The 15630-nt window shown below is 37.5% G+C and overlaps 1 protein-coding gene across 2 annotated transcripts in view; it reads left to right on the top strand.

Moving 5' to 3' along the window:
- Positions 1-15630, top strand: part of LOC114000755 (myelin basic protein) — a 114600-nt gene that overhangs the window by 93475 nt on the left and 5495 nt on the right. For both annotated transcript variants that reach the window (XM_027745303.2, XM_039381443.1), the window contains 3 exons: positions 2194-2624; positions 14945-15052; positions 15537-15572. In XM_027745303.2, coding sequence (XP_027601104.1) covers positions 2194-2624; positions 14945-15052; positions 15537-15572 — 575 coding nt within the window. The remainder of the gene's footprint in view (positions 1-2193; positions 2625-14944; positions 15053-15536; positions 15573-15630) is intronic.

The raw sequence follows: 15630 nt of genomic DNA, 5'->3' as shown, positions 1-15630 counted from the left end.
CCATATCTCTTACATATTTCTATATATCAGAGAAGATTTAAGCATGCAGAAAATCTAGAGGAAAACTTAAATGTGTGCTTTCATTACTGAAATAAAGCATAAAGATTTATACTTTATAGCTCACTGAGTATGCATTGGGAGAAGCTACTTTTGTGGCACAATTACCCTTCTTTGTTGCTTACCAATACCCGTATTCAGTGACACAAAGAACAACTGTTGTAAAAAATATTAGTATGCAGATGCTCTGCTGTTTTGTTAATGCATTTAGGTATATACAATAACTCTTTTGTTTGCTTTTCTTTTTCTGTCCTTGAATGGATTTGTATTATGGTATAGAATCTAAGCTTAGAGTTGCTGTTTAAAATGTTTTGCAGTTTTAGAATGTGCCACATATCCAAGCTAGTTACTTTTCTTTTGTTATATTAAGAAAATATTTTGGGTATATGAACAGTTTCTAATAAGTTTGAGAGTATCTTTTCAGGGAAACCCAAGTCCCAAAGTTGCCAGCAAATATTTCCCCACTAATGAGGTCTTCAGTGACAGTTAGTGTTGGATAAATAATTGTATTCCTGAGAGATACTTTCAGATATTTTAACCAAAGAAATTTTTCTTGAAGTTCCTTAGCATTTTCTAGGTCATTTTCACAGAAATAAAAAAAATATTGCACAGCAAAACTGCACTTTATGTTTTTATATGAAAAACTAGCAGGCTGGTTACAACCAATTGTAACCTACATACAGGTGTTTATTTGCAAAAGCCATCATTACTGTCTTGTGTGGGTATCCATAATATTATTTAAGAGTTATTCTCAGCCTTAGAAAAGTTTTCTTTGCTGTCCTGTGGTTGGGCAAAACCATATGAAATAACTGTCAATAACTGAAATTGCTCTGGTGAATCAGCAAAGTACTTGAGCCCAGAGTACTTCAAAAACATAACAGTATTTACCAGATCCTTTCCCTCCCGTGGCAACAAGGACCAAATCAAATGAGGATGTAACAAGATAATAATCATACTCTAGAGGTAACACATGACTAACAGTAGCTTATTTCTGAAATTCTGAGCGTCCTTAACTCCAAAAGATGTTTCTGACACAGAGTGTGTGAGAGGTATCTGTGCTTGAAGGTTGCTTCTCAAGCAATGACCTACTAATACTCTTTTGGTGTTCCGTAGAGATAACACATATTCATCAGTGGATGCAGTTCCACTTAGAACAGTAGGAATCATAGTATAGACTAAAAAAAAAACCTCAGTAAATCTTTTTATCACTGATAGAAAGAGCTACTACAGGTGAAGGGCTAACTGTGCTGCAGCTGATGCTTTTCAGATATTTTACTGCATGCCTCAGCACTCAGCTGTGGAGAAGGCAGCGGGCATTTCACTTTCCCCACAGGGGCACCTTTCTTGGCTAAAAGCTTGTCAGTTTCTGATAATTGGTTTTTTATCACTTCTCACAAGCACTAAATGCAAATTGTACAGTTTTGCTCTAGGCCTTCAGCACTAGGACATTGTACCCCGAGTGCCAGAATAATCATATATGGAGAAAAACCGTGACGGGAGGCCAAGCAGAAATTGCAGTTTAGTGTTGTCTGCCTTTTCTGAAGTGAGGACAATTGAAGAGTGGAAAAAGAGCTCCCTCCTCTCATTATGCTTGTTTGATTCATACTGAAGTTACAGTGAGGGATTCCAAATGGGGCCAAAAGCTCTGACATCGTGGAGAGGGAATGTGCACTTGCGAATGCACAGATCTGCAGCGTCACTTTAATTATTTATTTTTTCCTTCTGTTTTGGAAAAAAAGGGCATAGTTTAGTGTTGCAGTCCTCACGGGAAAGTATGTGAATTCTGATTGTTCACTGAAAGCCTCTCATCAGCAAGAAAGTTAGTTTCAGTTGTGCTCCAAGTAATCTACTGATCTATTTATAAATATGTTAAATTAAAAAAAAAAACAAACAAACCACCACACCAAAAAAACCCACCTAGAACTACTGCAAATCTGTGTGAGAACATCATCCCAGTTTCAGTTCCAAGATAGCTTAATGTTCTTAAAGGCTGGTAGAGAACATAGTTTCATTACAACTGCACATATTACGGGTTTTGTATGAAATGAGCATCTCAAGGCAAGGGAAAGAAAGCAGCATTGTTCCAGGGCTGTTTTTCACAGGCCTGTATTCATATCTCATCCTTGTTGTTTGCAGGAGAGGCAGATGTGAACCAGAACAATGGGACCTCCATGAAGAACCCAGCGGTGACAGACTCCAAAGGCACAGCAGACCCAAAGAATGCCTGGCCTGAGGCCAACCCAGCTGACACGACTGGTCGCCCCCACTTGATCCGCCTCTTTTCCCGAGATGCCCCAGGAAGAGAAGACAACACCTTCAAAGATCGGCCCTCAGAGTCAGACGAGCTACAGACCATCCAAGAAGACAGTGCAGCAGCTTCAGAGAATTCGGATTTGATGGCTTCACAAAAACGCTCCTCTTTCCGGCACGGATCAAAAATGGCATCTGCAAGCACTATAGACCATGCTAGACATGGATCTCCAAGGCACAGAGACTCGGGTCTACTTGACTCGCTGGGCAGATTCTTTGGAGGTGAAAGACATGTTCCCCGGCGGGGCTCGGGCAAGGTGAGCTCTGAGGAATAGAGAACTGCAAGGCTACAGGAAAATACAGTACAATTAAATAGGAAGGGTGGGTCTCAAAGAAAGGTCTAACTGCTTTAATGCAAGAGTTGACTTAGCCAGCAAGGTGGTACTTGTAATGTAATGCTTGGCTTTAGACTGAAAACAACAACAACAAAAAGCTGGGATCTGGGATCTGGGAAACAAGAGGAGCTATTCTGGATAGTAACAAGGAGTATTAGAATTCCAGGTGGCTATAGAAACATTATTGAGAGGAATTTTTATGAGTATTTAATGTGCATTGTATGTTTTTGTATGCTCTGCTTTTGTACGTTATTATTAAATATTTGCAAAAGGGAGCTGGATGAGAGCACTAAATGCAAGACACTTGGCACTAACTGAGAGACAAACTTGGAAATAGATGTTAGAAAAAGAATTGTGGCCAAATTCTCTGCCTGCTTGTGAAAAATCATGTTTTAAGCTCAGTTGACAGCACTGACGAGGAGATGGCTTGACAGATATTATCCTGAATCCCAGATGTACAAAATTGTCCAGCTGCTTTATTCTGGCAAGAAGTTAGGATATATTCCAAGCATTTCATATTAGAAGTTTTATAACAAGCCATTTCTTCAAGGTATTGATGAAAGGCTATTAATTGAATTCTTTCCTTTTCCAGTATTAACCTGCCTCCTCTGATAAATTATGCAGCTGGCATATTAGTTCACTATTACTCAAGTGGCAAAGTTTAAGATATTTTTGCTGTATGCTTTGCCACATAAATGATAAGTGGAATCTTGTGTTTGTGTGTCCACACACTACATAAGTATTTTAATGGAACTGCTGTAGGGCTGTAAAACCTTCTTGTAGCTGAATTTATTGTAGTTGCTTAAGTTGTGTGTTGCAAAAAGCAATGCTTATAATTGCTGACTGGGCCCATGAATAACCTTTGACAACCTTTGAGGTCTATGCAGTATTTCTAACCTGTGATATGTGCTGTCTTATAATTTTACACTGGGACAGAGTACGTACTACTCTGTGGTGTAAAACTGATTTGTGGTGGTACAACAGCTGCAGGCTGTCAGTGTGCTTCACACCTGGAAGCTCCACAATGTATAATAGCCCTTCCCTGAAGAGCTGTTGTAATGTAGAGACCACTGGATGAAAAATACTCTAGAAACATAAAACCAGCAGCTTCTCACACTTGGTAGCCAGTACTAAGCAAGCTGTGTGTTTTGTTCTTTTCATTGTTCACATTTACAAACTGGGGCCTGTAACGCTGCTGACAGTTTTAGCACCCAGGCAGTTGTTTCTGTAGGTATGTAATGTTCATAACATGCAACAAGCAGTTTCTGCAAATAGCAGAGGCTGTTCCCAACACTGTTATTTTCTGGAACCTGGTTGGCTAGCTCAACTCTTGCTGTTTTATTCATGTACTGTGTTACTCAGTGAAAAATAGTATATGAAATGTTCTTTGTACACAAAGGAAACAATACCAAAAAGTTAGATTCTGCATACGGAATACACAGAGGTATGTACGTTCCTGCTTGGCAATAAATCAAACCAGCCAACTCACTTTTTAGAAGTAATGGCTAAAAAATGACTGCGAGTTGTACAAATTATGTATTTTATCCTTTGGCATGAACAAGATTGCTGTGATTCTCTACAGATCTCTACATAATTATGTATGAGAGGGCAGGAGATCATCCCTTTTATCTCTGTTGCTGTTCAGTAAAGTGCTATTTTGAAGCACTTAAATGTCTGCAAAACAGTAGAGAATTATGGACAATTCTAACATATTTTTTTTACCTACCAGAAGTACTTTTTTATTTTTCTTAAGAGCAACTACACGTAGTGTTACGGAGTCCTGACTTGCAGATCTGAGCTGGAAGCCCAGAGAAGTTTTATTATCTTGGCAAAAGTCAATCACATTAGGACTTCAGTGCCAAAGCATCTCTAGCGCTGTTCCACACAATGATAATATTGATGCATGTCCTAGGAAACATTCCTAGGAAGTTCTCTCATGGGAGGGCAGTGTAGAAAGTATTGAGCAAGTGGCACAGACAGTTGTTTCAACTATTATTTATTTAGCCTTTGAAACAATGCCTTTTGGTTTCTTGTATCAAGGAAGCCTTGTGGTGTCATTTATTTATACGTGTGTACACAGGGGAAATCCAGATGGCTAATAGTCTTACTTGTGCTTAAACCCTAAATAGTTGTTGTCATTTGCTGAATTTTGTTGAGTATGACTACTGATAGATGGTGTTCATGGATGACTTCAAATAGAATGAAGTCCCTTGGCAGTTTCCAGACTCCATTAAGTAAACAGGTCTTTGGTAAATAAGATCAAGAAAAGCACCTTAAAGGATGACTTTCAAAGGCTTGAAATGCAAAAGTTCCTAGAGCTGCACTGTTCGTTTGCTTGCACTTGTTTTTGATTTATTTTGAAGCATTTCAAAGCAATTCTGCAGCTGCCTTTCTTGTAATCTTCATTTTTCAGCCAGTCCATGCCCCAGTGGGAGTGTATATCTCCACTACCCACACCAGCAAGCACTGGAATGCAAAGACAACACTTGCTCTTTGTACAGATTTAGGGCTGACATTCAAGCAAAACACATAAATTCTTTGTGGAGGCATTTTCTTCTTGCAACCATGGCTAAGAAACATGTTAATGAATAATATTCACTATTGTGTACAGAAAGGTGGGGTAGGAACAATGCTGGGACTGTTTCATGGCCTCCTCTACTCCTATGGAACAGGTTCTCCCTTACCCTGCAATTCTGAAGTTAAATTAAGAGTGCATGGGAGTTGTTAAAAATAGAAATACTGGAATGTACAGAAATACCCCTTCTCTAAGGGACAGTAAGCACAGTGGCCCTTGTTCCCCCAATCCCATCCCCATCAATATTTTTGGATAGCCGAAAGTCAAGCAAAATCAGCTTGAACTTTGTACTTTTAAGAAAAAAATTTAAGACAGAATATTCCAAACAAAACTGCTGTTGTGCACAGCTCAAATTTAATTGTACTAAAGAAGAATTTAAAATGGTGACAGAAAGAAACTGTGGTGCAGACATTTTAAAAAGCATGCGAGAGAGAATAGCATAAGGATAAATTATTTCCTTCCTAATCTTTATAGAATATTTATCTAAACATTTGTAAAGCGCCTAAGCAAGTTTGTTAAAATGATCAAATGTTTACTGTGCCTCCTAGATTCTAGCCTGTATTCAACTTCAGTATGTACTGACTGCTATTTTGTTTCTTTGATGCAGCTTTTTATGCTTTTGTAATTCTTTTGTTTATGATATTTTTTTTTCCTACTAAAGTTTGGATTGTGAAACAAGAACTTTTCTGTCCTGGTTTAACATTATGCATTAACGTACTAAACTTTAAACTACATTTGTGACACAGATGCAACAAACCAAAATATTGTGTGTGACAGCAAACAACAGGCTAAGACCAGACTTAGTGAAAGATTAAATCAATTTTTCTTATACATTTTGCTTCAGTTTTGTATGCAATGTTGTAAAGTTCTTCTGTTGCCTGTATGAAGCCTTGCTCCTATATTTCTTTCCCAATATCTATGTGTCTGGATGCAAGGAATATGGAAAGAGATGGGGCTTCCCCATCCTATAGACAGATAAAAGGTATGAGGAGCACTGGGCTGAAGTTCTTCTCATCTTGAGCAGAATCAGGGTTTGGGATCAGAATTTCTGAAACAACAGTTCCAAACCCACTCCTAAGTTAAGCAGTTGCTGGAACAGGGATCTACAAAAATGGTTGCAATAGATATGCACAGGCAAAAAGTATAGGAACCACGGTTTTAAATAATGCCAGGGAGAGATAAATTAATCAGAATAATTTAATAATTTTTCTTTTCTTGCACTTGAACTCTATATACATTTGCTGTGGAAGCTTTAATGTATACTACAGCACCTTGAAGAATTTGAAAAGGAGTTAAATCACATTGTATACTAGTCAGACTCGCATTGATTTAAGTTAATACTTACTGTGATTTTTATTTCCAAGTTTGAGTTTTCAGGGAGTGGTATTGCTCGTGATACTCTGTTTTGTAAAACCTGCTGTGCAAGCAGTGTGCTTGTAAAAAATATTTTTATATAGTTTATGGTGGTTGTAACAATAATTTTGTTTTAATCTTTTGCTTTATATGTGCTTTATGTATTCATTAAACTGTTTATATCACAACAACCGGTGTACTAATGATTTAATTTGTTTTAAATGCTTTAATCCATTAACAGAAGTTGCAACAAACTACTACTTGTACATGATGGGTTTTCAGATCATTAAAAGAGGCTGTATGCTCTTCTCCAAAATTCAGCTGAGACAGTTCATTGGACAGAAATAAAAAGAGGTTGCCTTCTGGAAGGAAAGGACTAGGTTTTTGAATAACTGAAGCTCCTAAATCTGATGTTCTCGCTTTATGATAATGGGAACTGAATCTGGCCTCTTGTTTGTAGCAGGTACTAATGAATGATGAATACCTAAACATGAATTAATGTATCAGAACTGCCAGTTTGAATCTCATTTAGCTTGTGCAGTGGTAGAACCTCTGAGCGCTTTAGATCTGTCTGGTTTAAAAAATTGTCACGCATACAAACCCAGAAAGTATTAACAGGTGAGTACACTTAGGAGCCAACATTACATAGGATTGATTTTGACATGTTCATTTAACACACGTATGGCCATATACATGTTATTCATGCCTAATAGTTAACACATTATTTAATGTACTGGAACTTGCATTTTCAAGGAAATTACTGCTTAAAGCGATTATTACAAGCTAAATGAATTTGGGAGTTGGACCAAGTAAATGCTCTGTAAGCGATGCTTAGAAATGCAAGCACTAACTTCTGGTGAAGTATTAGTGATGCTTTGTTCTCAATCTGGCAGCAGCTGCATGGCAAAGTTTGTTCAGAAATGGGACAAAGTATTTGGGGCTTGCTGATTTGTATTACAAGTTAAAGAGAAAATCATGACTGGGCAGACAGGAAAAGCCAACCGGCTTCACTGCTTTTACTGTCTTTTATATGGTCTCTTTTTGCCTCTTAAATTCAGAAGTGTGTTAGCAACATGTTCAGGCTAAAATACACATTAATCAACTGAAGCATTTTAAAGGTCTCTGTTTCTAATCAGTTTGCATCAAAAGGTTTCCCCCTTTCATTGAACTTCTAACAAACAGGATATTTCAGTACAGTTTTTGCCTAACTTTTTCTAGAGTCTTCTATCCACAGGTATGATATAATAATAATAGTAGTAGTAATAACAACAAGTTTAAGTGGGAGCTGAAGAAGAGCGCAAAGGATTCTTTTGAGCACTTGGTGAAGTTCCAGGCTTGCTGGTGCACTTTGCCTGGGCCTCAGCCTGATGGCATGGCTGCTGGAGGGCCAGCTTTTGGGTCTTTTGGTGGTAACTGGCCTTGGTTGTTCTCAACAACTCCTCTCATTTTCACCTGCAGGGCCCCACACCCCAGCTGAGAGTAAGGTCTGGATTTAATTTTACTGCTATATATGGAGGTGGGGGTGTGTTTGTTTAAACAAGTGGGAGGGGCAGGGAGAAAGTCAAATAGATCTAGTGAAAATGTAACATGAGGTATTTCTCTACCTAACATTGAATTTTTCTCCATCTGTTTATTTCTCTGCAGATGAACCAATTTGATAAAAAAGAAACAGTTTTAGACTAAAATCTGTTATATTGAGGGTTTTTTTCCATCACATATATTATTTCCTTGTAAAGGAAGTACTGCATTATCCTTAGCAATTGACATCTTATGATGCTAAAATTAATGTTTTTGTTCTTCAGTTGTTTTGAGATTGTACCATGGTAAACACTGCCCAATAGAAAACTGAGACAAAAAGCATTTTTTTTCCCACTGACTTTGTTTTGTACCTCTGTCATCACATACCATTAGTGACAATTCTGGCTTTCATCTTGTGTAGTCATGCAAAATATCTTATGTTGTTCCTGAAATGGTCTCCTGTTAGACATGTTCTGTTACTCATTTCACTCAAAAGTTACTTGGTTTCATTTTGAGCTGCACAAAAAATCGTCCACTGCCATTTTCAGGTGATTTTACTGAATTTCTTACAAAGCAATTTTAAAAACATTTGTAAAACACAGAATTACTTCTGCAGACCCAAGATGAGCCTTAGCTCTCTTTAACTTTTTGCTTATGATGCATCTACCTTTTCCTTTCTGATGATACATCATACAATTAATGTGCCTTGGAAGCTGTACAAGCCTTAGCTTTGGGGTGATCTGTCTTCCTTATTTTATACTAACTCTATTGTTGGAATTTTTACCTCACAGTGACAGTATTTGTTAAAAGAAATAAGCTATTAACCATGCCATGTCTAATTTTTTTGTAATAGTAAACTCTCCTTACTGTTACGCTCTCTCCAAGTTATGCTGATACAGGCAATAGTACTTTTAACAACCTGTACAAGAGTTTTGCTTGTCATTTGCTTACCTATTGAAGGCAGAAAAGAAATAAAATTGGGCCAGTCCCTTCGAAGTTGAGAACTGATAAAATACTTTGTGGGTGGGTGAGTGTGTGCAGTCTGAGAGATGAAATGTTTATTTCCAGAAATCAAGGTTTTTTCTCCTATTTATTTCTGGTCAGCAGCTATAAAGGGATAGTGTGCACCTGGTATTTATATTTTTGTTTTCCTAAAAATTCCTATCTTGTTCATTCTAAGAGTTGCATGACTGTATGAAACGGGAACAGGACTTTTTGAAATATTTAGAAATTTCTGCTTTCTTACCAATAGCCATATCCACAATGTTACATTCTTTCACTGTAGCAGCACCAACAAACAGATGCATCTCCACCAAATATATATACAGGTGATCAGTAGAAATTTATCATGGTGAATACTGCTCTAGGATGCTTCTGTATCTTGACCATGTACAGTTAAGTCCTTAATGCTGTGAAATCTGCTGGTAGCAGAAGCTACTCTGAGAATACTAGCCAAAGTCTCTTTTTTGCTGGAGTGATCATTCTCAAAAAAAACCACCAAACAAAACCAAAAGCTCAGCCAAAAACCACCCCCCCCAAGCCATGGATCATTTCAACAAGGTTTAATCTACGCCATCAATACCAACTTGATAAACAACACAGAGGACAATACTGAATATGCACCACAGGCTCTGTCCAAGCAGATAAAGAACCTCTGTCATGAAAAATATTTGAATGACATGATTTATGCTGGGCAGAAAAATGCTTCAGAAAAGAAAAGGCAAATTAAAGCATTGGGTTGTGCCTCTGAAATCACTTATCAAGTGTCACAACAATGGAATAAAGAGGTCATGGGCAAAAACCCAGAAGGTATGATGGCACCGGTCTCTCACTCTGGTTCCATCATAAACCAGAATTTCTCTCCTGAACAACTGTCTTTGATTCTTCTTTTTTTCTCCAGTAATTCTTTCACCTGCTAATTTGTGAACAAGGCACTAAGAATAAGTGTGTTATAGGGAAATGTGGTTCTGAATTATCAACTGGCGCCTCTCCTGATGGTGTTCTCCATTGTTTCCTCCTTCGTGCCATCTTTCTTATCTTCCTTGCATTTCTTACTTTTCAGTCATCTCTAGTCTTTACTGACATGTTTGTTATTCCCATCGCTCTGGTAAGAATTCTACCTCTTTTTTTTATCACCTATTTCTAGACAAAGACTGTATTAACAATCCCAGCACAGCTCTGGAAGGCAGAATCTCCTGTACTCTGCATCTCTCTTGCTGCCAGTTGTCCTCTGTAAGGGCAATCTGAGCAAGTAATTTCATTTCTGTCTTAATTTCCACATTAGTAAAAATTATCAGTACCATTACAAGGATGTGTGGCCCATTTTTTTTAAAGTGATTAGAAAAGCCTGCTGAATTTGGTAATTAACTATAATGGCACCATCAGACCAGCCAGTGGGGAAGATGTCGGTATCCACATTGCTTTTTTTAACAGATCAGCAAGCTGTGAACAGCCTGGAACAAACACCATCACAAAGAGCAAATTGGTACTTGGGTTGTACATGAATGAAGATTGAAGCAATGACACCAGTATAACACAGCTCTGGTTTAGTAGTGCATGTTCACAGAAATTATATTGCTACTAGAATAAGCACTGAAAAATACATCCTCACATGACACGTGCTGTATGTTCTGTTGCTGCCTGATGAGAGGCTGGGTTAGTAGCACTGGAGGGCTCTGACACAGTGCCAGCTACGCCCAGGAACACAAAGCCCCTCCAAATTCCAAGATGAAGCAATTTTTATATTCAAGTGTCTGTCAGATTGTTCTAGTCAAACTATATAATAAAATTTCCTCATTAAAAAAAAAAACCAAAAACCAAAATGTAAACACCGAATAAGACTTACTGAAAGGATGTGTCTCAATTCCTGTTTAGCATACTGTTTCGAAGTGGTACTAACTACAGAAATTCAAACCTGGGTAGGAATTTCCTTAGAGTCTGGATTCAGAATCCATTTCGAGGACTAATACAAAATCAGCTGAGTAGCTTACAAATAATCTTTCAGCCTTTTCAGCCTCTCACCTGATGAGAGGTGTTTCATCACTTGATGTTTAAAAGCTAATTTTAGTCTTACCAGTATGGATGAAAATGTCTTAGTTGGGGGGGTGGGGCTGGGTAAGCATTACATCCTGTAGGTTGCGGAACAGTTTGGTTTTCTAAGCCAATCTAAATGTACTTTTCATGTCTATAGGAATCTAAAATTTGTTGGTTTTTTTATGATTTCTTTTAAATTCATGCACACTGACTCACTGGGCATCTCATGAAGAAAATCCATTGGACCAAGGAAATGTTAATTGTTTTTCATTCTTATGAATGTCAAAAATCTTTACTTAGTTTGACTACATTTTAAATCAGCTATTTCTTATTTCATATGTATTTGGATTTTGCCAGTAGAGAAACAGCATAGGATGTGTTTAGATTTTCATCTCACATCCTAAAGTAGGCAACAAAACCACTTAACAGTGATAACTGAAGGGGATTGAAAAAAAAGCTGTAAATGCAAGTAGTCCCAACCCAAAGTATTTTAATACTGTTATTGTCACTAAAGCTTATAACAAACTGAGTAGGATTTAGAGCTTTATGTTTCTATTTACACATATATGGGATCTTCAGATATAAGCAATCCCCTTGTGGAGGATGAGAGCTCCCATTGACAGCTTATAATATGCATTTAAAAGTCTCCCTTAATGAGTTGCAAGATCTGACATACCGTGTTTATAGCAAGCGAAGTCAGGGATGGATTTCATGGGATTTCATCACTAAATACAAGCCTGCTTAACAACAATTTTTATACCCAGAGTCAGCTGTTGCACAACACCGAAAAGTGTGCATATATATATACATGTATATATATATATACACATACACACACACACAGGTATCTACAGGTAAATTGGAAATGTAATATATATATATATATATATATATATATATAATGGCCAGTCTTCGCGAGCGAAGATTTGGGAAAGGTCATTAACCCTTCCAGCCTGCGCAGTGGATTTTTAGGTGAGACACAGTGTAATAATCTTGCAGAAAACCCCAAGTGGAGTACATACTGTTAAAGAAGTTGCAATTTTTTTAAATTATTTTTTTTTATTTATAGCTCCTTCAAGGTGTTAATACAGGTTGTGCCAGTAAATGTAATTAGTCTGATGTGAAAGTAGATGGCTAATACAGGGAATGCCATGCCAACTAATGTTGAGACTTAAAATACCTGCATGTTTTCTTTGCATTGTATTCACAGTTACTCTTTTTGGCTGACATGCCTAAGGTAGGTGACAGAGTAAACCAGTGCAACCTTCCTCTGCAGCACCAGAAAAGACTGCAAAACATTGCAATATTGAATCACTCCGCGTGACAGGATAACTGTGGAGATTTTACATGTATTTTTAAGAATTCTTAGTTACATTATTAATCTTTAAAACTAATAATTTCACAGTGAAGTTGCAAACTGCATTTGTGTCATGAGATCTCCCAATTACTGCTTAGATTTCCAGTACTGGCAAATTTTATCTATTAAGATAATTGAGCCTAAGGGTTGGTTTTGGCTTTTTTGAATGTACAGCAGAGTTGACTTAGTAGGGATCCTTTATTAAGGTCAAACATAACGATAACTGGGAACAGGAAAAGCTGAGTGTTCTCCCATTCAGTTACTGAAAAATTATTGTATGTTTAAATTTTCTTTAAGGGCACAAACAGAGGCATCTCCATTTTAATGGAGATGCTGGTACTTCACCAGCAGTACCCAAGGGCTCTGAATTCAACTTATACTTTGCAAGGGCATTTCAAAATACACAGATATGGAAGCCAAGGATACTTTCTATTGGCAATGCCCTCAAGACTGAAATTCCTTACAACATTGCGAGAGATGCAGGGAGAACTCGCTGCAGCTGCTGGGCAATAGAGACCAGTAATACAAAGAAATAAGAAGTAAATTTCATCCCTTCCTAAAACATGGTTGCTCTTCTCTATTCCTATTAGGTTTTAATAAGAATATCATTTAAGGCCAAGGACTTAAAGAATATTTAAAGATAAATGGTGATGATCTGAATGTATTAATGAAATGTACAATGACTACTGGATGATTTCATTCAAAAAAGTCCACTTGTATCACACCATCCCAGTAACCTATCCTAGCAGGATAAACCAGATATATTTTCTCTTTTCATTCTGAATCCGTTCTAATTTACCTTTTAACACCTATAGATATCAGTTATCACATAAATACGAGCAAGATCAGCAAAACACCACTGGATTTTGCTCTCTGCCCCTAGGATCCAAAACCTGGACAAACTACAGGTGAAAGAGTAATTCCAACAATGAATTGAAGGGAAACATGTAAATTACCTGTCATAAATTGAGAATAATATCAAAGATCCTGAAGACATATGATGTTTGCTGATGACAAGATTAAATGAAAGCACTTTATTTGTAACATCAGGAAACACATTGTTTAAACTCAGAACAGTAATTAAAAATTACTTTAGATTTGCTACTGCTTCATTCACATTAAAAGGGGAGACAATCAAAGACAGTGGTGATGTTTGGCACTGCAGGCAGAAGAAACTTTGTATTTACAGCATAATGACCTTTTCAATAAGCCAAGTTGATATCACCCAATAATTGATCAGAATGCCAAATTCAAGAAACTCAACCTGATCTAAACTCTAAAACCCTATTATGCCAGTTTCTCCACGCCTGTGGTAATCCACAGCCCACAGGCAATCAAAACTGATTTTAAAGTTTTCTACTTCACACGCTTTAATAGTTGTGCAGTTGGATGGTAACCAGTTTCTGCTGCTAATGATGGATGTTCAGATCTGGCACTTATCATGTTATTTATCCTAATGACAAGGCAGTCAGCTGGTTTCAAAGGCAAAGCAATGGGCGATTTGAATGTACATTACCAAGACAAACACATGGCTGAAGTAACTTGCCCTAAACACCTCTTGGCAGCTTACTGGCTCTCTCTTCCTAATCATGGCCACAGAGGATATTTTGGCAACACTGGAACTAGTGACAAAGCAGAAACTGCTGCAGAAGTATAAGTAGGGCTGCCTGCCTGACACTGCAGAGATCCAACAGATCCCATAAAACTTAGAATTTCCTGCTTTTAAAACAGTATCTACATATCATCAGCAGGCAAAAAAACAACCCTGATAAAAACCAGCTGAACTTCTCTACATTGGTTGCTTTTTTCTCCTATGGAGATCAATCTTATAAACAATATATCTGACTTAATTTGGACTCTTGCCCAGGAAGCCCTACTGAAAATAGAAAGTATTGTCGGCCTCAATTGATTTCCTTATTCTAAAAAAAAAAACCACATTGTTCTTGTAGTGTTATGTTCATCAATGTTATGTAGTCTTTGGGAACTGAGAAATGATACATGATGTATTCCTGCTCTACCATGAAAAATGACCCAACATAATTTTAAGGTTTTTTTCTATTTCTGGTTTAATTTCTAAAATTACATTCTACTATCCTCCTCAAGAAAAGTTCCCTACTTAGGTAAAATTAAAAGGTTTCTGCTACCTAAACTTTCCAGTAACAGGCTTAATTCCACACTGAGCTGTAATGTTAAAAACATGTGCATCCATATGTATGCACAACATATGTCCATATACACACTCTGTATTTGCCATTTCATAGCACTGACAACTTTAGGGTGCAATCTCTGTACATTTCCAAGGCATTTTTCTCTTCGCTTCATTCCTGGTGAAAACGACTCCTCATACCATCACTGATAATCTGTCCTTCCCAGCTGACTCAGTGATATGCCTGCTCTGTTTTTCAGGATATACATGCAGCCAGGGTCAGCCACCACGTTGGGTCCATCCCCCAGAGATCTCAGCATGGCCGGCCTGTTGATGACAACCCTGTAGTCCACTTCTTCAAGAACATTGTAAGTCCCCCCTCGCTTGTTATGCAGTAAAATGAAATATTTTCTTTAGGATCCATCAGCAACCATCACTCCCCAATCATTACTCTTTATTTTGAGCCTCGTTAATTGTACTGTGCCTTTGCACTCATTATGCCATTCAAATATAAAAATAATTTTTACCTAGGAACACAAACAATACTCTAATGCTACCAAAAAAGCATGTGGAACTCTCCATTAGCCCAGTCAAATTTCAGCAACGATGTCAATTATACAGCTTCATCATATACGGGTTTTGTCCTTGTGTCTCCAACACTGGCAGTATTCAGGAATTATCACTGCTTAAAGACAGACATAAATCCAGTGTGTTCTAGGCAAATCCTAAGACAGCAGAGGAGCTTCTCAGTGCAATTACAATTTTTAACTCCTGGATAATTTGCAAAAGGCTTGATGACTTCCTAAATTTATTTTTGCCTTCATTTTACAACTTTTTTATGTTGCTTTGTAGGTCTCACCCCGTACACCTCCCCCAATGCAAGCAAAGGTAAGCAATTTCAGGGGCTCAAGCAACGTCCATTTATGGGCTAATTCATACTAATTCA

Source organism: Pipra filicauda, unplaced genomic scaffold (genome assembly GCF_003945595.2).
Source record: "Pipra filicauda isolate LSUMZ 115617 unplaced genomic scaffold, ASM394559v2 scaffold224_size1409572_pilon, whole genome shotgun sequence".
In the NCBI taxonomy this organism is placed as follows: domain Eukaryota; kingdom Metazoa; phylum Chordata; class Aves; order Passeriformes; family Pipridae; genus Pipra; species Pipra filicauda.
This window is presented reverse-complemented; position numbering and strand designations above follow the sequence as displayed.